This window comes from Emydura macquarii, unplaced genomic scaffold (assembly GCF_026122565.2).
Source record: "Emydura macquarii macquarii isolate MOO-44397 ecotype Brisbane River unplaced genomic scaffold, CSIRO-AGI_Emac_v2 contig_312, whole genome shotgun sequence".
NCBI lineage: Eukaryota > Metazoa > Chordata > Testudines > Chelidae > Emydura > Emydura macquarii.
Window position 1 is genome coordinate 7,180,713 of NW_027130449.1, and position 21,021 is coordinate 7,201,733.

At 44.1% G+C, this 21,021-nt stretch overlaps 2 protein-coding genes across 2 annotated transcripts in view; one reads left to right on the forward strand and one right to left on the reverse strand.

Annotated features, from left to right (window-relative positions):
* The window catches only part of JAM3 (junctional adhesion molecule 3), a 37,952-nt gene extending 27,726 nt beyond the window's left edge, over positions 1-10,226 (forward strand). Inside the window, exons 2-9 of the mRNA XM_067564165.1 lie at positions 737-802; positions 2,143-2,256; positions 2,990-3,142; positions 3,465-3,667; positions 4,639-4,738; positions 4,991-5,120; positions 6,501-6,555; positions 7,384-10,226. Of these exons, the coding sequence (XP_067420266.1) occupies positions 737-802; positions 2,143-2,256; positions 2,990-3,142; positions 3,465-3,667; positions 4,639-4,738; positions 4,991-5,120; positions 6,501-6,555; positions 7,384-7,419 (857 nt within the window). The 3' untranslated portion in view covers positions 7,420-10,226. The remainder of the gene's footprint in view (positions 1-736; positions 803-2,142; positions 2,257-2,989; positions 3,143-3,464; positions 3,668-4,638; positions 4,739-4,990; positions 5,121-6,500; positions 6,556-7,383) is intronic.
* Positions 10,227-11,514: 1,288 nt separating this feature from the next.
* Positions 11,515-21,021, reverse strand: part of NCAPD3 (non-SMC condensin II complex subunit D3) — a 37,077-nt gene continuing 27,570 nt past the window's right edge. Inside the window, exons 25-35 of the mRNA XM_067562659.1 lie at positions 20,758-20,895; positions 20,263-20,396; positions 19,884-20,083; positions 19,088-19,198; positions 17,927-18,100; positions 16,740-16,909; positions 16,301-16,437; positions 16,096-16,173; positions 12,608-12,682; positions 12,447-12,510; positions 11,515-12,355 (exon numbers count right to left, since the gene is read on the reverse strand). Of these exons, the coding sequence (XP_067418760.1) occupies positions 12,244-12,355; positions 12,447-12,510; positions 12,608-12,682; positions 16,096-16,173; positions 16,301-16,437; positions 16,740-16,909; positions 17,927-18,100; positions 19,088-19,198; positions 19,884-20,083; positions 20,263-20,396; positions 20,758-20,895 (1,393 nt within the window). The 3' untranslated portion in view covers positions 11,515-12,243. The remainder of the gene's footprint in view (positions 12,356-12,446; positions 12,511-12,607; positions 12,683-16,095; positions 16,174-16,300; positions 16,438-16,739; positions 16,910-17,926; positions 18,101-19,087; positions 19,199-19,883; positions 20,084-20,262; positions 20,397-20,757; positions 20,896-21,021) is intronic.

Consider the following 21,021-nt stretch of genomic DNA (forward strand, 5'->3'; position numbering starts at 1 on the left):
AGCTGAGCATGATGGGAGCGGAACCAGGCTGATGTGGAGTATCCCACTCAAAGGGTGACATCCTGGCCTGATTGAAGCCCATTGGAAATTTGTCATTGCCAGAACTGCTTAATTCCAATCTCCTACCTGTGCGCCCAGGTTGAGCCCTACATTTTTCCTTGCCCTCTTTGTCCAGCTCTCTCTTGCAACCATCTTCTATAGCTTATTAACCAGACATTTTACATTTCCATAGCACCTTTTAAACTGAGGACTCCCCAAAGCATACAGAGAAGTATATAATCTGAGAATCGACTATGGACAGAGCTAACAAATTCCTGATTTTAAAGAGCAAATTACATTGTTTGCTTCTTTCCTTCCCTTTATCTCATCTGTGGAATTAATTTGAACTCCAATGTCCTTATTTTGCAAGCCGCTTTTGGCCATTTTTAGAATGTGTGTTTGTCCATCATGTAAATGGGAGCGGATGGCTGGAGGAAGAGTCTTCTGCTGGTATTGTGCCAGTTTGTCAATGCTCTTTAATTGTTGCTTTTAACCTTTTCTATTTGCACTGAGATTGATTCTAAATCAACACGAGGCTAGTGGCTGGCTGGCTGGCCCAGCATTTGAGGCCAGAGATACAGCTTTTGTTTTAGGGAAGCTGGTCCTTATTGAAACTGGCTCGGAGGATTTCTCACCAGGTAGTAAGTTTCTAACCGGGGGACTTATGATTCTTATTCCCTTTTGTTTGTTTTTATAGGCTGCAGAGTCTTGGCCGTGGAGCTGACATCCAGCAACACAAAGCCCGTGGTGCAGGAATTCCAACGTAAGTGCTGCGGGAGATTTGTCGGCTCTGTAATATGATCGTGCCACTTCCTTGTAGCGGTAGATTTGCATCCACCCATGCAATCGGGAAAACTTGACACACAGCTCAGGATATGTGCTGTGTAGGGCATAGCAGAACTAAGGCCCTGAGTTTCAGCAGAGTGCGTAAGCGTGTTCTTGCATCTCTCCCTGTGTTTAGCAAAGCACTTAAACTGAAGTGCTGTGCTGAAGCGCCATTGGCAATTAGGCACATGCTTAAATGTTTTACTGGAGTCTCACTGAACTTGTTGGCACTTATGCATGCGCCTAGGAATATGTCTACGCTACAAGCGTTGCTGTGGCACTGCTGTCACTTGCTGACGCTTGCTACAGCAGCGGAAGGGGTTTTTCCATCCGTGTAGTAAATCCACCCCCTGGAGGGGCGGCAGGTAGGATCGTTGGAAGAATCCTTCCGTCGATCTAGCGGTGTCTACACCAGGGCTCAGGTTGGCGTAATTACATCTCTCAGGGGTGTGACTTTTTCGCCCCCTTGAGCAACGTAACTGGGTGGACCTAAGTTGTAGGTGTGGATCAGTCCTAAGTGTTTAACTGAAGTGGAGCCTAGACAGCGGCCACGTGCTGCACTCGAGAAGTGCCAGAACGCAAGTACTAGAAATGCCGTCCGAGGCTGTGTCCTGGTTCCCCAAAAAAGTGCTGAAGCAACATCCAGGAGCATACTGGCAGGACTCAAGCACAGGACCTAAACATGCAGGAGGGAGCAGTGATGTGAGTAAGGCTGAGATCTGGAAGATGTAAATCTTCCTGGCCCTGCCACAGACTTCCAGTGTAATGGGGAAGTCGCCCCCTCTGAGTCGCAGGTAAAATGGAGATGAAAATGCCTCTCTCGGAGGGGACTGGGCTACGGAATTCACTGATGTGGGAAGCAGTAGATGACATCAAAGCATTCTCTTGTAAATGCCAGTGTGACATCTATAACTCAGACATTGCTCTGGGAGATAATGGTGATCCTTGCTCCTTTTTGCATGCTCCTTAGCAACAAAGCCAATTCTGGGTGCCTGCAATGTGAGGGATTGTTTGCTATAAATCAGACACCGCCCTGCACAGTATGGTCCTTTCTCTCAGAGGTCGCTGTCTGCATTACTATTATTTTTGCTGGGCGAGGTCCATCTTCTCTCAAGGTTCCTGGAATCCAGTGGCATTCCTGTTTGCAAGGCAGATGAAAGACAGGGCCTTTGCTTTAGGGGCAACTTCTCCAGTAAAACAATGTGTGAGGCAGCTTGGATCAGCATGTAAACACAGCTGCTCCCTGTTAATCTGTATTTGTTTTATTTCTGCTGCTAGGTGTGGAGTTGTCCTGCATTATTAAATCCACCACAACACCCAATCCCAGGATCGAGTGGAAGAAAATCAGAGGCAGTGAAACCTCCTATGTGTTTTTTGACAATAAAATGCAGGGTATGAAGATTTGTTGCCCTTTTGCTCCTCTCCCCTTTATAACCACAGAAACAACTAGGGCTGGGAGCAAATGCTTCTGTGAAATGCAGGAATTCTGGTTCTTCTATTAGTTATTTCCAAAACCTACGCTGGTCAGCCAAGGTTCAGAACTGAGTATGGTCTGGATCCTCTTTTCCTGCTGTCAGACCATAACTGGATGGTCAGCAATGAGGAGTCACAAAGAAAGCTGTCGTGAGAATGGAAGGGGAAACTTTGCATCCTTTATGTGGAACCATTTATTAGGTGAAGAGAGGAAGAAATTTCTGCAGCCCCTTTAATCTTGGACCCATGGTCCTTACATGCAATCACTGGCTGTTACAGGGCAAACCTGAGCATGGCTGTCAGGATCAGACGTTTTTCCTCTCCAGTCCCGTAGGAAACTTTGAGGATCTACCATCACTCCAGATAAGGGCTGCTCTCTGGGGTAGTCACTGCAGTGCTGTTTCCAACTCACTTAAAGGGGATTACTGTTAAGGTGGAGTAGGCTGCCTACCCCAGCACTGCCAGCCCTGGGATTTGGTGAGTGACTGGGATTGGAAAGTCGTTCTCTGGTGTTATGATTTGCAGCAGGTGTCACACTTTCCAATTCAGAACTAGATAGCTGCAGCCTTTAGAACGCATTGGTGGAGGATGCAGCTGGAAATAAGGTCTCTCTTGTTGGTCATGAGTTCCTTCTCTCTCCTCCCTTCTCCAGGAGACTTCTTAACGCGTGCAGAAATTCTCAGCCGGACGTCGCTGGTGATCAAAAACACCACCCGTATGGATACTGCCACCTACCGCTGCGAAGTGGCAGCGCCCGAAGACGCAAACATAGTAGATGAGATAAACATCCAACTTACAGTGCAAGGTACTGCTTCAGCTCGGGGCCCCTTTGCGGGCACTCCTGGCTAAACAATGGGCCTTGCTGGTTTCCCTGGAGCACTTCTGTGTGCTTGAGGAAATGCTGATTGACTTTGAGACGATCCATTTCTCCTCTGCCATCTACAGACAGACAGTGTGAAATGGCTGAAAGTCTTGGCGTCTTTGCAATGTAGCATACCTGTTGGAAGCATGGAGAGGGGAAGCAGCCCCAGTTAGGCTGGGCTGGGGTCCACGGGGGCACTGGAATAGCTGGGGTGCAGCAGAGGGCTGGGCCATGTGATTCACATGTTCTATGTCTCTTCCCCCAGTGAAACCAGTCACTCCCAGGTGCAGAGTCCCTAAAGCTGTACCAGTGGGCAAAACTGCTACCCTTCAGTGCCACGAGAACGAAGGCTACCCAGAGTCCACCTACAGCTGGTACCGCAACAGTGAACCTTTACCGACCGACTCCAAATCTAACCCCAAATTCCGTAATTCCTCCTTCATCTTGAACCCTGGAACGGGCACTTTGGTAATGCTCTCATGGAAATGACTGAGAAGGATGTTGCTGGACTGTGTTAGGGATGCCCAGCAGAGGGAAAGGGGACTTTCTCTTTGCATATGCCCAGGTGATGAGTGGATTGAAGAGGAGGGAACAAGTGGAATAGGCTAGGCCAGCGGTTCCCAACCTTTTCGAGTGTGTGGACCCCTTTTCAACATCCAAATGTTGCGCAGACCACATGTTACTAGTTTTATTTGAAATCGTACATTTCCTTGGTGAGGATGTTATTTTTCTTTTCCACGGACCCCCTGGAGTAGCCTGGCGGACCACCAGGCGTCTGTGGGCCACAGGTTGGGAACCGCTGGGCTAGGTGTTCTGAGAGTCTGGTAGAATCCAGCAGGAGGATGCGGGGGAGGAAGAAGAACTCCAGGGACCAGAGGAGGTGACCCCCAGGTTGTAGTCTTTGCCTTTGGGTCTAGAGTGGCCAGAGCACCCTGTGGTGAGGGGGGTGGAATGGCATAACACGCACACTTTTCTTTCTCTCTCGGTTGCTAATGAACCTATCACCATAACTCTGTGCTGTACAAAAGGAAGAAAAGCATCATTTCTGGCCCTGAAAGGTCTCTCTTGATGGCTGTCTTCCCAAGAGAAAACTGTTCTGGGTCCAGTTTGCAGCCCGTGTTATCAAGGGAAGGCTGTTGCAGTGAGAGCTCTTGCACTGTGCTCTAAAAGCGGTGAAGCTCTGGGGCGCTCTGGTTCCCGTGCAGTTAGAATATCACCAGGCTGCAGACCTGGGGACATGTTCTGCTCCCTACAGGTCTTTGGTGTGATCAAAAGGCAAACGAAGAAATGCCTGTGTACGTTGATTTATATTGTCGTCCTGCAGGGCCATAAGGCCTATGCCTCTTGCAGCTGTGGGCGTAGTTTCCCACACATTTGTTTGCTGTTTGTGAAAAGGCTGTGGTGCCGACTCCTGACGCATCATGCTTCCTCTGAAACAGGTCTTCGCTGCTGTGCACAAGGGCGACACTGGTCGGTACTACTGTATAGCGACGAACGACGCCGGCTCCGCCAAGTGCGAGGAGCAGGAGATGGAAATCTGTGAGTGGCTCTGCCAATCTGCAGGAAGTAGTGGGTTATGTATCAGAAGTTTGGCAGTGGTGGGGGCTGGCTTTTATCGGTATCTCATGGAGCGTCAAGGATGGTCTTGGCTTTTCCCAAACTCCTAAGCAGAGGCTGGCTAGGGGTGGGTGGACTTTTAGGGGTGAAGGTTTCGTGCTATCTAATCTGTGTGTGGGCAGAAGACTAGGATACCTGTGGGCAACAGTGACTGATGCCTTCTCTTCTCTCCAGATGATCTTAACATAGGTGGGATTGTCGGTGGAGTCCTAGTGGTTGTGGTGGTTCTGGTGCTGATAACACTTGGTATCTGTTGTGCCTACAGAAGAGGTTACTTTGTGAACAACAAACAGACTGGGAAAAGGTAAGGCTAGGTTTGCAACCTTCTCTCCTATACCCCTCTGCCTTTCCTAGCATGCAGCTGTCATAGCAGGGCCTGGCACCTGCTGGCTGGCGCACAGGTCACTGCCTGACTTTTAAATTCTACTTCCTATTTCCCCAATGAACTCTCTAGACCTGTCCAATTTCACCCAGCTCCACAGGTGCTCTTTGAATGCAGCTTTGCACGAAGAAGTAGGAGTGCAGGAGGGGTAACCTTGGCAAGTCTCCACTCCCACTTGCTGCACAGGGATGTCCTGTGACAAGAAAGGCTAGAGGAAGAAATCTTGCTCTCACGCGCTGGTACTTTGCACGGAGACAGGAGCTTAGCCGTGCTAATTCCCAACCATCCCAGCTGCATTTACGCAGTAGTTTGGCAGAAGCTTCCTTTGGTCACATGCTGCTGGCATTTAGAAGTCAGGGATTTACTGAGCAGAGCTCATTGTGTAATCAATCAGGACATATTCAGAAAATGTGAGGGAAAGCAGGCCCAAACTGGAAAGCACATCTTATGAGGTACATCCCCGCACTTCAGTTTGGGATTAAAACAGCCATTTTTGAGTTGATCCAATCGATGAGGACGTGTGTTTCTGAGCCGTACAGAGCATTTAAGACTGCAGTGTTGTGGGAGCCGAGGGGTCAGAATATAAATAGCTTCCAAGATCAGAAACGGAATGACATTTTATTCAAATATTGAGCTTCTTTTGGGGATTGTGTAACCTCAGCTGGAAGCTGGATTGGCCTCGTTCAGTGTCACATTTCAGAAAGAGACTCCTCCCCATCTGCAAGAGGCCCCAACTCCTCCATGTAAACATGATTCTAAGCAGACGCATGCTGGAGCAGCAGGACTTTAAACATGAATTTTTAGATTCCTATGCTGGCCAAAACTAGTGGTGCTTGCTTATAACCCTGTGCAATAATAAAGGATTGTAAGTAAGCATGCCAGCAGGTAATGAAGGGTTTAAAATTAACTGCATAGTAATTATCAGAGGAAAGTATGCCATGGTGACAGAGGAAGATGTTACAGTGACCAGAGGGTGGGAGGCTGGAAAACTAAACTCTTTTCACAGTTGCTGTGGTCAGCATAGCACTGATGGAGACACATTTGGCACTTTACACCCCCTCCACCCCCCATGAAGAAGGGCTCCTGTAGGGGGTTGTAGTTAATAGAGAAAGCCCAAGTCGCTTTGGGGGCAGGGGGGAAAGCAGCACTAGCTACACCCAGGCCAGCTCTCATTTTGACAAATAATAACTTTAGTTATCCTCCCCCTCAACCTCCCAAAAATATTATTAATAATAAACAGTTCTGGTTCGGAACCCAAAGTCCCATCATCACAGGAATGAGACTTGCTTTCCCTTATTTCAGCTACAAGACTCCAGCCAAGCCAGATGGTGTTCACTATATCCAGACAGACGATGAGGTAAGCTCAGGGAAAGGAAACCATGTGCACATTACATCTTTCATTTTAGAGCTCTGAAAGGACTGGAGAAGGGCCTTCCAGCTCAGGAATCTCACACCACTAGAGCATGCAGTCACTCTCCAGAGCAGAATTTCTTCCAGAGCGGGTTGGACACAGCACATGAAGTGAGGACCAGGACTAAGAGGAAGAACATCCGAGTCATTTCCTTGGGAAAGGCTTAGTCCTTAAATGCTCTCTGGAGTTAGGCCCCATACTGTGAATGATGCCATTTAATCCTGAGACTATGCTATGGCTTGATCCATCACTTATATTCCATTAGTGAAGCTGTCCAAGAGCCACCTTTATTAGACAACTGCCTGTCTTAAGGGACTGACCCCAAATGTATCAAAGACAGCTCTCTTCTACCTTAGGCAGCTGATTGGCTGCTCCTTCGGGATAGGTTTCCCTGGATTAAGTGGACAGTCCATACTGCTGATTTAAGAGTAGCATGTCTACATCTCAGGTGATGAACTGCTCACCAGCCAGGGAGAGGCTAAACTTCTTATGGGCAGTGACCGTGAAGAAGTGGTAGGGGGGAATCTTCCTCATCTCACCTCTGTGAGGAGCAGAGATGTGCAGAGCTGGGTATTACTGGTGGATGCTTGTCCTTACCTGCTTCTATCGGATGGTGTGAGATAGTGGGGCCTAGAGAAGACTTTGGGCGGGGAGGAAGGTTACACACATGGCACCTGTTTTGTAAGGGTAGATCTGGGTTGGGGAGAGTGGGCATGATGGGGTGCCTGGAGATCATCAGGGAATGTTGCTACACTCATCGCTGTTTCATTGCAGGGTGACTTCCGCCACAAATCTTCATTTGTTATCTGAGATGCCAAAAGGATATTGCAAAGCAGCCAGAACCCGTCTGAATATACCTCCGCCAGGAACTCAACGCAGGAGCAGAAAGATGAACAAAGTGCGCTTGGAAGAGTTTAGAAAAAACACCCACTTGGCTTTCTTTTGCCAAAGTCTAACTGCACTCACTCCAAAACCGTCTTTTTCCTCCCCCAGAGATACCACCTGAATCACCTACATCTCTCCTCGCACTAAAGAGGAGCTTTTCCCCCTTCCAAAGGACTGAGAGCATTCCCCTCCACAGAGCCATAGCCTTCCGCGCTGCAGCTGCTTGTGGAACTGCCTTCTCTCTGTGGTGCAAACACATAGCCAGAACATCCAAGCCAAACAGGGGAGAAGCTCTAGGTAAATGGGAATCTTGACCTGATAGCCAAAAGGTGCTGATGTGGCCATACATTTTAAATAAGATTATCTACAAAAGGGGAGAATCTTTTGCTTAGTAGCTCAATCCCTGAGCCTGGCCAGCAACCTTTAGTTGTAATTGTACAGGGCTCTTGCCAACTATGCAACGGAGGGTTTCATGCCCTTCTTTTTGTGTAACTTTTATCTTGAAAGCGCTGCTAGGCTGAACTGACAGAACTGCTATCACATCAGTCCTGCGGGGCCCCTCATGGGCATGAGCCATACAAGCTACTGATCTCACTAGCTCGCCTCTGTTAAGTGTGTAGCATTGGCCTCACATGTTTGATTTTTGTGGACTTTAGGAACCCCCAATCAGGATTTGGTTCTGCAGCTGCAGAGCCAGACTCTGAGTCAAGCCCAGAGGGGTGGTTGCAGATACAATATAAGCAACTAACTGGTTTAAATTTCTCAGCCCTTCTGCCAGCCGTGGTGCAGTCCATTTTTTCCCCACATGTACAGCATCAATCCAACAGGATTGCTTTTGTTGCCTGTTTTACATAAACTCACTGTAGGCAGGCAGCTTTTAACTCTAACTTGCACAAAGCAGGCTTGTCTGTGGTGTAGTTAGTTAAGTATTTTTAAGATTCTTATATTGGAGGTAGAGAATCTTAGCATTAAGAAATCCCTTATATGAAATTTAAAGCCAAAACCACTCTTGGGGGCTGATTCCCAAAATGGTACGGAGATGAATTCAAGTTTTTTACAGGCCCCCTATGATTTTGTAGAATTCTACGTTCTAAATTTTTGCAAATATATATTTTGATTACTTCAGCGCAGGTAACATTTCTATTTAAAATGTAAATATGTTGTTATGCCAACAGTGTTAAATAATGTCGCTATTTTTTTAAAAACAGGTCCTTTTTAAACTGCAGCCAGAAGCTCAAATGCTGCTACATGTATGGCACTGTCAGAGCATATCAGTATTACTGCAGAGTGCAGCACAAGCAACTTTACAAACTGTGGACAGAGAAGCATCCTCTTTCTCCCAAGCTCGCTTCAGCATTGTCCTTGCCAAGAGAGGTTTTATAGGACATAGAACATAGTCACTCAGGGATACTTTTTATAAGTTTGAGGCAGCAGCTCTTCAATTTTATATTTCAAATTACTATTTTCTTGCAAAAGACCAACGCTTATTGGCAAGAAATATCCTGTGATGATTTTTTAATTAAGTTCTGACCAGGTGACAGAGTGACTAATGTTTGCTGATGATAAACCTCTCCACAAGTTCTCTAAATTCATTCTAACTCTGTGGCAGCTAAACCATCTCTTCAGAATCTTTAGATTGCATAGCAAGGGGAAAAAGAAAAAAAAAAATCTCTGGAGTGGTAAAAGCAAAAAGCTTGACACAAAAGTGCTTTCAAGATGTTAGTGTCTATCATCTGAAGAAAAGTTGCAGCTACCACTTTCTTGGCTTTAAAGGGATCATTTAGAATTCCTTGTTCTTCAGAAATGTACACTTACAGCATTGGGCAAATGTTAAATATGAAATACTTAGATGCAACACTAGAGCAGTTCAATGCTGTGGTTAAAGAATGGTTTTAATGTAGCATAATTTAGTGTTCTTGTATTTCAAATATAAATTGAATGGTCAAACTTTTGATGCATACAGTCAGTACTTTGAATACGTGACAATTTGGACTGTCAGTGTGATTTTTCTCTTATTCTGTATTAATCTGCCTTGGACTTTTTCACCACATATTGAGTGATTTTTGGGGCCTTGCTGGACATGCCATTGCTGCATTTATTTAAACATAGTCCCACCACTTTCTCTTTTTGCTATCAGAAGTGGAGGTAAAGATGGGATAGCAATACCTGTGTGCTCTCCTGAGGGTAGTGAAACCTTGCAATTTATTTATGATTACACATTAAAATGTGCTCTTCAACCAAACCAGGTGTTACTGTACACTGGCTGCATGTTATCCTCTAGTCAACATGACACTAGGGTACTCTAAGACACTCCTTTACCCTCCAGTTGTATCCAGTACTCCTTTTTTATGCTTATAGAACATTAGATAAGGGAGAGATGAAAAAGCTTACGGACTCACAGTAGCTTCTGGCACCATAGGGAGCACACTAGCTGAAACTTAACCTTCTGCCGAAGGCAGGATTTCTCAGCTTGCTGACTCTGTGCACGAAGACTACAGATTTATTTTTCAGATCTAAAACAAACAAAAAAATGTGACAGTGGCATCTCTACCGGGATGAACAGACTCTCTCTCCACACCCTCCAAGACATAACTCGTCAGATTTGATTTACAGAATACACTGTAAATAGTTTAATCTAGAGGTTTGTACTTATGTATTACATTTAACTTTGCCAGAAATGTTTTACGTACATATCAAGGTATTAAAGCATCCTTGTGGGTTTTTTAAATTCCTATTAAATCCTAACCTGTGTTTGCTTTCAAGACAATGTAACGGGTGAAAGATTCCTTCTGTTTTCTGACAGATTGCTTGTCACTTCGGTTTGTGACTTACAAAAAGCTAAACTGGTATTGCAAAACGCATGTAAATACTTACATCAATCAGTTTATTGTGGGAAGCTCTCCATCCCGTTTCTTCTCTAGAAGATATGGATCATTGCCCCCTAGGCTATTCCTATTTTTGTTTAAGGACAGGACAATTCAAGTAAACTTCTGAAGAGCTTTAAAATGTGAACTAGACTCAGTATAATTACAGACTCACTGCTGTCTTACTGTTTAATATGTCTAGTTAATTGTTTGTGTGGGGGGAAGATGTTGATAGAACAAATTTAAAAAAGGAGGTGGTCATAGTTAGCCATTCCTGAAGTCAAAACCACTCAAGCTAACCTCGTACAAATCTCGCTACATTAATGCTGAAATTAAAGTCTGACCACCACTTGAAGTTCTTTTAAATAGAAGATGGGGAGTGACCACTATATTGGTAAGGCTAAAATGGAAGTTGAATTTTGCCCCTCTCCCGTTTCAGTTTTGTTCAGTTTTCTTTTGTGCTGGAGCAGCTCTTGCCTTATTAGAACAGAAGTAAATGCTTATGGAAGCAAAATGCATTGTCACTTATGTTTCAGAGTTTGAGAGCTACAGAACAAGTTATGCAATGCAAAGGTAGTGCAGTAGTTTTGAAGCTGAGCATTGGAAGATCTCAGTCACGTTCACATGGGCACCAAGAAGGCTGTGCTTTCAACCTTAACTGTGCAGTTTCAGCATTAACGTTAGTGTTTTGCACAGAACAAAGCAGCTTTTTTGTACTGAACCCTAAAGTTCAGCAATGACTTACCATCTTCAATAAAATACTCAGAACCTGCTTTCAGTGAAATGAATAAGATCATGTTCAAAATCTGCTGTTCTAACAGCTGCAGCTGTATTGAATGCATACATAAGTCACACTAGCTGGCTGGTGGTAGAGGCTTTATTTGGCTGTCAGATACATCAGCCCTGAGAGTGGGTGCTAGGAAGGATCGGGACACTTCAAGCAGCTGCTCTAAAGGGTGGGGATCCCACAGGAATTCAAGTATTTATATGGATGAGCACACCAACTGCGGGGGTGACTGTCAGAACAGTAGAGCTTCAACGAAGGCATGGAAGAGAAAAAAGCAGTGGGCAAGAAATAAGGTGAATGCGGTAAGGCTAGAGATTTACAGAAGAAAATAATTTGGTTCTGTCAAAGCAAGAAATGCTGAGAAGTGGGTGGAATTTGTTCTCTAAACATTTATTTTTCATAAAATTATAACAGCTGGAAATAAGAACTTGGTCCAAGAGTGGAAATATTCCATTTAGTTTGTAAGAAGAGGTAGGTTATATATACATAGACTGGACCTTTTACCATACAGAAATCCTTAATAACTTGCAATTATATCAGATTTGCAGTTATGGCAGCGTCAAGCTATTCTCCATTTGTAGAAAATACAAAAACTAGTATATTATGAACAGGGGACAGCATGGCGCCAAGGGAATGATTTAAGCCAATAGCCATTCCAGTCATATAGGCTAACACAAACTGTGACACATGCACTGATTCAACCAAGCCAGTATTCCTATTGGCTGCACTCACTAGCATACAGTGGACTGGAGCTTATGGCCAAGACACACTTAGATTTCAAAATGGACAAGCCATAAGTCCCATGCAGTGGTTAGTCAGCCATCATTAGATACTGCAGCTTCATGGCACTCCCAGTTGTCCTACAACAAAGAGTGTCATTAACTGCTCCAAAAACACCAGTTTATAGGTCAAAGTGAATTTTTTTGTGTGCATATATATAAAAACCAATAAATTGGAGGGGGTAAGGAGGGCCACTTGTACACACAATGATCCATAATTATAATTAGAGGGAAGAGGAATAGTCATGGTCAACGTGATGAAGGTTCTATACAAGAGTGATTTGGAAGTACACAGTTAAAGTGTGTGGATGGGGAATTATCAGTTGGCTGGTTTCAGGGGAGCTTTCCGCAGGGATCTCCTTAGACTTGCAGTTGGGCTGCTTTTTCTCCTGGACGGAGATTCTACCTTCCACTGACGAGGCAGGGGCCTTCTATAGAAAGGAAGCAGAGTGATTGTTTATTTTTAAAAAGACGCTAGTATTACCTACAGCCACTAGTAGCTAAGGCCTGGGTTGAACTTACGGCTTATCAGGTGATGTCAGACAGAGAACATCTTCTTTTTGTTGATCCTGGGATTCTTTTTTTTCTGCAAGCGACATTTACAAGTTAAACTCACACATCTGATCTTTCTCTCTCTTTTTTTGGTTTTATTTTAAAAAGTTAGGGGCATGAAAATAACTTGCCTTGAGCTGAAGCAGGTGTGTGTGCTGGGCTGATATAACTGACCCCAGCCCCAAAGGTCAAGTTATCCACGGTCTCTGAAAGAAACACACAGATCAGCAGTCAGCTTGTGATATGGCCATAGGGCAAGACAGGCCCTTCATACCCAGCTCAAACAAACACGCATGCTTCTTTCTGGCCCACTGAACCAAGTATCAGCTCATCTTTTACACAGGACAAACGCAGTGCAATGAGATTGGTCATCCATCACCCACAATCAACTTTATATCTAATACTGATTGCACTTCTGCAAAAATCTCCTTCGCCCTGTGTGCCTGAGAGTAGGAATTACTTCAAGGAACCTAAACAAGGCAAATCTCTATCCCTTCCAGGTAGTAAAATCATAGCTTGTGTTAGTATTTTTAAGTCTCAATGTACTTCAGGAGGAGGATAGAGGCACATTTTGCCAAGTGAATTAATAAAACTCCACCGACGTTTAGCTAGAAGCGTTAACTACTCAGTACAACTTGTTCTTTAATATTTAGAAATAAAACCTTTAAGTTCAAGTCGGTGCGAATAGTTTTTAATAAGAAGCTAGGAGCATTAGCAAAACATCTCCATTTCCTATAGTAGATTTCTACACTTAGCCTTGGAAGTCTATCTAGCAGGAAGCAAGAGAATTGGTCATTAAAGGCCATTCTAAAAGCACCAGCTGCCCTCTTGTCTTGGAAGTATAAGGCGCAAACCTGTTCCTCTATCTTCAAGGTAATACACATGCCCTAGTTCATGATAATCTGTTTTTCACTATTAGAGTTGAAGGAACCTTAGTTCTTTGGGGGCTACTGGAGAGTTCTTATTTCCTTAAAATCTACAACTGCTTGTCCACACCATCTCAGACACGCATGATTGCGCTCCCCCTGCTGGACACTTACCAGACTGCTGTGTTTGAATTCAAACATTGGATCCTGAATGCTTTTAAGCCAACTGCAGCTAGCATCCAGACACTGTCTCTGACCTCTCAGGGTACCAACTCCCTGTCTGCTACCCTTAGGACCCCATGGTCCAGCTGCCTTTAGCCATAGTAGAGGGGATCACCAATGACTTATCTTGCCTGGATTGGCTTTTGACTCTTGTGCGACTGGCCTCTGAATTTCCTGACTTTACGCAGTTTTGAAAGCCTTATCTTAAGGTAGTGTGGTTTTCACATCTTGTAAATGACTAAATCTGCCTCATTTTACTGCATGCTACAGCTTTTTGGTATAAGAAGGAGAGAAAGAAATGGCAAACAGAATTATTACCAAGTATTCTTTCCACACACCCTGTTTTTTTGAAGCCCTCCATATATCCCGTAGTCTTACTCCTGGTGTTTACAATTACATTGCATAGTGAAGTAGTCTGTTCTCTCCCAGGCCCTTTCACCCATTTTCACTGTCAAGAGCAAGCAACAGATGAGAGAAAGACTCCAGGGTGGCAGAGACTGATCTGCTAGCCAGAAGAGAGTCTTACAAGATACAGGGATGAGAGTCTGCCTGCCTCTCAACAGCTAAAGTCAGAAGTGATTTAGAAAGAATTGCATCTGCAGGAATTTTACAAATGATAGACCAGAGACAGAAAAATGCTCTCCTCTGATCCTCTAACAACCAACAAAGCACAGTGCCATCGTGCACGTGGCTCAGTACAGACTAACTGAAGCAGTGATAACGCAATGTACAGCTTCTGTCATTGCTGAGAACGCAGGCTGCCAGGAAACAGAGCAGGATTTTAGGCCTGGTACCACTGGGGATTAGCATTCTCCCTATTTCTCCAGCATATGGCTCTTAAGTGGAGTAGCAGTGCAAGCCCTCAAGACAGACACGCAGCAGATGAAGGAAAGATTTCTGCTGTGTAAAGCATCCCAGTAGTCATCCTCTTTTCTGCAAAAAGCACTAAGTGCTCAAGCAGCGCAGTGGACTGGTGTGATGTAGATAACTAGACAGATGGAACCAGTGTAAGAGAGTGGAGAATACACAAAGATAAGGGTCAGATTTTCCATTAAATGCAGTTATCTGGGCTTGGCTTCTGCTTGCCACATGCAGACCAGATATTTACACATGGATGCAGCCAGTCTGCTGCCTAACTGCCGTATGTGAATACCGATTGTGTGTGCATGCTAGGTATTCCTACACAACTGAGGTACAGGCAATTGTGCACACCTAACTTTAAGTATCAGGCTGAACCTGCTTAATGACAGCTGACCTGTCATTGCTACAGTTAAGATGGAGTTTCCCTTATTTTTGTGGAGAAGATGAGGAAGCTAATCCCAAACACAGAGCGACTGGGACAGTAGGTGCCCTAAAGAAATTCAGAAGCGGGAAAGGTAAAGGGGAGCGGAGGAGATGCATTGATAAGGCAGCTCGGCATAGTAACATTTCATGGTCCCTTCTGCATCCATGCTCCAGTATAAAAATGGGGCTCAAACTGTACTGACATCCAGGAACTACCCCAGGGATCTCCTACAAATGATAACAGGAAGTGGTCTGCCACATTTCCCACCATCTCTGTACATGCTTGCCCCATTCAGATGATCAGAGAGATTTGGCTTATTGCCATAAGTAATTTGGATATTTCTAAACTCCTAAGAAATTAATACACAACAGTCTTCTGTTATCACAAAACATAACATGCAGGAACTCTATCAGAGATGGCTCCAATAAATGGAAATGTTTTAAGGTCAGGTTTTGGGAGGTTGTAATTTAGCTGCCGCAGACATAATGGGCAGAGACACTTACTAATGCCCTTTGTATCAGAGTTCTCCCAATTCATTGCTGCTGCATTTTACATAGCATGTTTCCAGAGCTGAGAACAAAACAATTATTGCTTCCCCAACACTCACTTCAACTCCTATTTAGAGAAAAGTTCTCTCTCAGAATACTTCATAGGTTATTAATATCACTTTATCAGATCCAAGCCAAGTGTAAAAAGATTTTTCTGCTATCACAGCTTGTCAACTCCTTCAATGATAGAATAGGTCTCAGCTGGCCCAAGCTGGATTCTTTATCAAAAAGAAGGAAAATGCCTGGCCCATAACTGTCAGAGGCTGAACTTCGAGAATCAGCAGGTGCCTTTTCTAGTGTAGTGGTGCTCTGAGTAATAGCACAGGCACTCTAGGAGATGCAGGACAGTCTAGTGAGCACTCCAATCAGATGATGAGCCAGGAAAACGTAGGGGAAACTCCACTCCTCAGCAGTCCAGAAGTTGGGAGAAAAAAGGAGCAACTATTCCCTCCATTCAGCAACCAGGAGTACAGGCCCTGATCATACACTGACTCCACACTAGCATGTCATGCTGTGGCTTCTCAAGACTCAATCTTTTGGACACCACAGCCATACAGATCTATAATAATCCAGTGATCAGTGGCTCTCCAGTACTGAAAGGTTGAGTCTCCCTGCACTATGCGGGGGTGACACTGGTGCATCAGTACAAAGAAGGGAGTGTGTGGGTAGCTTGGGACATAGGCAGGTGAGTTACTTACGGTCAGGAGTACTGATTGCTCGGCCCACCAGAGAAATGTTTGCTGTAGTAGACTGTTGGTTTAGGCTACAGAAAGACTCTAAAAGTAACAAGAAAAAAAAGTTAAAGACAGAAAAGTGCTCACCAAGCCAGCTCTACAACCACACTTCCTGCTTTCGCATTAAACCTGCTCTGTAACATGCAAAAGCCTGCTCTTGGCTCTTTACCTTGCTTGCTGCCAGCTGTGCTTGCTGGAGAAGGAGAAGGCGGCCTTCCTCCCACACTCCTGCTGCGCTGCTTGTTACTGGCTTCCATAGCTCTCTTGGCAGAGTTCAGGATGGCAAGCGTGCTCAGGGACTTCTGCCTATCGGGCACAAGAAGCCACAAACACTCTAAGAGGTTTCCTTCTACAAGTCACTCCAGATGAGATAAAATCTTGCTCACGTCCAACTCACTTACAAATGCCCAGCAACCTCTCACACATACAGAAAACAAAAGATAAGGCTATCGTGAAATAGCAGAGTCTAACTACTGATAGCATCCACTTTGCTGAGCTGAGCAAATAGAAGATGACAGGCAATGCATTGGTTCTGGATCCTTGACATCCTACTTAATGCTCATCTGCAGAGCACCATTCTAACCCATTGTTAAATTTGAAACCCATACCTGGGTCTATACAGCTGCTGTTTCAAAATGATGGCTCTAGGTGTAGTAAACTCAAACGGAGCAGAGGAGGCAGGAGATCCAGGCAACGAAGATCTTCTTCCAGCAACAGGTGACTGGGCTTTGTTGTTTTGGCCACTAGGAAGTACTGCTGTGTCTGAATTTGGAGATTGCTAGGGAAGAGAAGGGGAAACAGCTTTGCCATAATTCTATTATTTTATGCATGTAATTTATAGGACTGTCACACAAAACATATCATGGTATGTATACAATATGTCTAAAGACGTGCCAAGGAGCAGTATCTACAGGACAAGATCAAAAAAAAAAAAAAAATCACTTGTGAATCAGGGTGCTCAACCAGACACATCTTAAAAGGAGACCTCATTTTCAAGGGCACGAACTGAAAGTAAAGCCCCTTTAAAATGTCATGTTATGTAGCCAAAAACTGAGGTGCTAAGGATCACCCATCGTTTTTGAAAGTCTCAACCTACAACATCTGAAGATATATATAATTTTGCTATTTCTAGGAAAGGTTGAGTTACTTCAGTAGAGAGAGACAGAGAGTTCTGTTCACAAGGTGTAATGTAGGAAGAGAATTCCTTATCGCAGAAGGAGCTACAAGAAGTACAGCTTCCAGGTCCTCAACAGCCATTGAGAGAAGGAACTTTATAAAGTTAACAAAAAACAGATGCTCTCAAGGAGCTTAGACCTGCAGTTTTGGTTTTTGTACAAAAATGTTCTCCCTAACTTTTCTGATTTTATGAACATTGTGCATGGTTTGGATTTATATACCAGAGAATAGCTTGCAAACAAACATTGCTGGATTGTTCTAATGCAAGAGAACTAGGAGTTGAAATTGCCTAGAAAGGGAAGTTGAAACTGACTGGTGATATTTTCACCATGGAAGTACAGAGCAATGCACATGATATATAGTAAGAAGTATATTAGGCTGTAAGTTCTGTTAGAATTGATTGATTTGTGAGAGGTTTTGTCTGGATGCGGTTTTTAAACCTGTTACCAATGCCTCTAAAAAAATAAAGCCCTGGTCTACAGGCATGATAGTAGTGAGAAAGATACAGACAAAGTGGTGAGGTACCAGCCACTGGTTCTGTAGCATGATTTATAGACCTGAGCTGTATGACCACTGGGTGCTATTGCAGCATACACCTTACTCTGGGGGAGGCCAGTACCTGTATTGTGTTCATGACCTCTGCCTGCACTGTCGCATCCTGACCTTCTCCCATCTCTCTCTCCCTGGCCAGTTGCTCTTCATATTTCTTCATGTCATACTCCAGCTCAGCTGCCAGCTGTTTGTCTGCCGCAAAGAAGTCTTTGATTTCATTCCGATAATCTTGCATCACCTCCTGGAAGGCACAACAGGCAATTTATTTTGCTTCCCCATCTCAAAATGTCTTCTGATCAGCACTTAATGCCCACGTTCACATCACAGCTCTTGAAGTCCAAAAGGAAATGCTAGTTGGGACAGCAGAACTATTTCTGCTGAAATGAAAGACTGAGTTTATCAAAGAGGTTTGCTGCTGATTCATGACTGTACAATGCTTCTCACTGTTATCAACGTTAAAGGTTTCTGTCCACTCCACAGAGAGAAGCCTTTTACTTAATGTAGTACACATCCCTCATCTGTATTCCACCAGAGCAACCTGGCTATAGGAAAGGAATGATTTACCATACAAAGCAGTGAAACACGTTTCACTGGGTTTCAAAACCTCCTCATACGGAGGCTCTGGGTTAGAACCCTGCAGCAGGACTGGGATCCCGTAGGATCAGATGCCATAACAGCAGGCGTGGGTAAAATGTACTTCGTTGTGGGTAGGACTGGGTGGGCAAAAAAACCCAGACTGCAATAATTTGCACTAAATCTCTCATCCTTTTGTCATAAATGGAATTTCAGCAACATAAAGCAAGTTTTTCTCTCTTTTTTCTTTAAAAAAAAAAAGGTTTTAATACTTAAATTTAAGTGAGGGATAGAAAGAGATTTGATGTCTATTATAACAGGAGTTATGTAAAAAAATACTTTGCTTTAAGCAAGATTTGTTTTATTCTTTTAATGGTAAAAATTGTGTCTGAATTCCATTTTTATATATATTAATTGACTTTTTTTTTTTTTAAGTAGCATGGAGGAATCTGTCTCTCTCGCAGAATATCTAAGGATTTTGCGGTGGGAATGGGATAAAATGTAAGAAACAATGTGGGAACGGGTGGGATTGGGTATTATGGTGCAGGACAGGATTAAAAAAAAAATAGTCCCATGCAGGACTCAACCTTGGATTCTACTTCTGGCCACTGTTCCATATTCACAACCCGAGAGAAAAGCACAAGTCTTCCCTTACCTGGAGATAGTTCATGAGGTCCCTCAGAGCTGGAATCCTATTCTGTTCCAACAAAGACTTCAATGAAGTGATTATTGGGATGATGTTTTCTATGAAGTTCTTCTTCTGAACCTGTAGTTTAAACAAGACACAAACACTTACATGACAGGACAAGGGATGGTTCATTTCATTCTTATGTAGATAAATGGCATTTAAACAACGAACAAGAAACAGCTTAACGTGCCTGCATCCCACGTGTATATGAGCACATGTGTGGTATAGAGACGGTTTCACTTTATCCCAATAAGTGATCTGCCTTTTACGCTGGTCCACAGCGTCAGTCATTCTAATGGCAAGTTGCTGACAGCTGCATCAAAATCTATCATTAACTTCAAACACTTCACCTGTAAGTTTGTTGGAACTAAACTGAGCCGTGGCGTAACTCCACTGACATTAGTGGAGTCCTGTCTGTTTACACCAAGTCTGGCTCTTGAGCTAGGGAGAAATCATTTTAAAACACGTTAGTCACCAAAATGCTGGCACATTCTAATTCAAATGGACTGGTCCAGTGCAGGTAACCTCCAGAAATCAACCCTCCTTTTTAGGACGTTTTCATTTTGCAACACATGCTGCTTGCACGGATGTACCACATGTCCCCAGATCATAGAGGCAGTCTGGGCATATAGTCTGGGGAGGGAGATGGATGGCATTCTCTACTATAGATCAATGACTTTAATCAAGAGTGTCCCTAGCTTCAGGTTTAGATTTCATTCAGTGCTGTGACCCTGCTTCCCACTGCATGCCAACTGATACTCACCTGTGAGATGAGTTTCTTTTGTGCTGCCTGCATGACAGCATTGGCCATGGCCATTTCATCCTCATCTGGCTGGATATCTTCATCTAGTTTAGATCTCATAGCAGACAGTTTGATCTCTTTGCAGCTAAGGACTTCAAATGTGTCTGAGAGAAGGTCACTGGCTTCCATGTCCAATGGGAGGATGCCATCCACAAAGCATGCTGTAAGAGACCGGGAGGAGGAGGATTTTTATTCCCAGGACCATGCTGCTAAACATAAGCGAGGGCAGAAGGGTCCCTGTGCAGCACCCAGAGACTAATACTTTAACTGATGCAACTGGCTCATCACAGGAGGATTTATTTTTTCAATACTAATAATGTACCAAAAATGATGCCCCTACCCAGGATGTTCAGGCTGATTTTAGAAGTGATGCTGAACCTTTGCTCATCTGTAAAATGCTCTAGCAGGAACCTGTAGATCTGCATTCTTTTTCCTTTGTTATCTTTCCCCTTCAGAGAAAAGAGATTCTTCTCCCTGTGTAGATAAAGACATTTTACCTCAGGCCACCATATGTACATGAAAGTATAGAAATAACAAGATTTTAAATCTGGCAAGAAACATTTGAATGACACCTTAAAGATCTCGAAACCTACTGCATAACACACACACACACATTCTATTCAGAAGCCTCTCATGAAAGGTGCCAGAGGGAAGGCAGAGTATTGTTAGCTTAATATGAATTACTTTTAGGATTTTTTTTTCCATTGTCACACACTATAAAGAGTGACCATGAAAGCTTTGCTCCAGGCCCAAAGACTGCATGCTCAGCTCCCCACTGATAGTCACATTCAAATCCCATTAATATTAAAAGAGAGGTGGCCAAATATTCACTGACCGCTCACTCTGGGGGAACCTGTTGTACTTCTCATGTTTCTCATAGCTGTTGAAGTGGAAAATGCACTCAATGAAGTGTTGGGAGAACATGACTGGATTCCTCTTCAGTAACAAGTGCACGAGGCAGAACTCCCCAAACCTGGACAAAGGGTTGAGAAATTAGAACAACCGGAAAACTACTTCCATTCTGGAGGCCACTTCCTGAAACATAGCAAAGCATCCAGCTAATTCAGCAATCCAATAGGCTGTACACAAACGGCAAGGC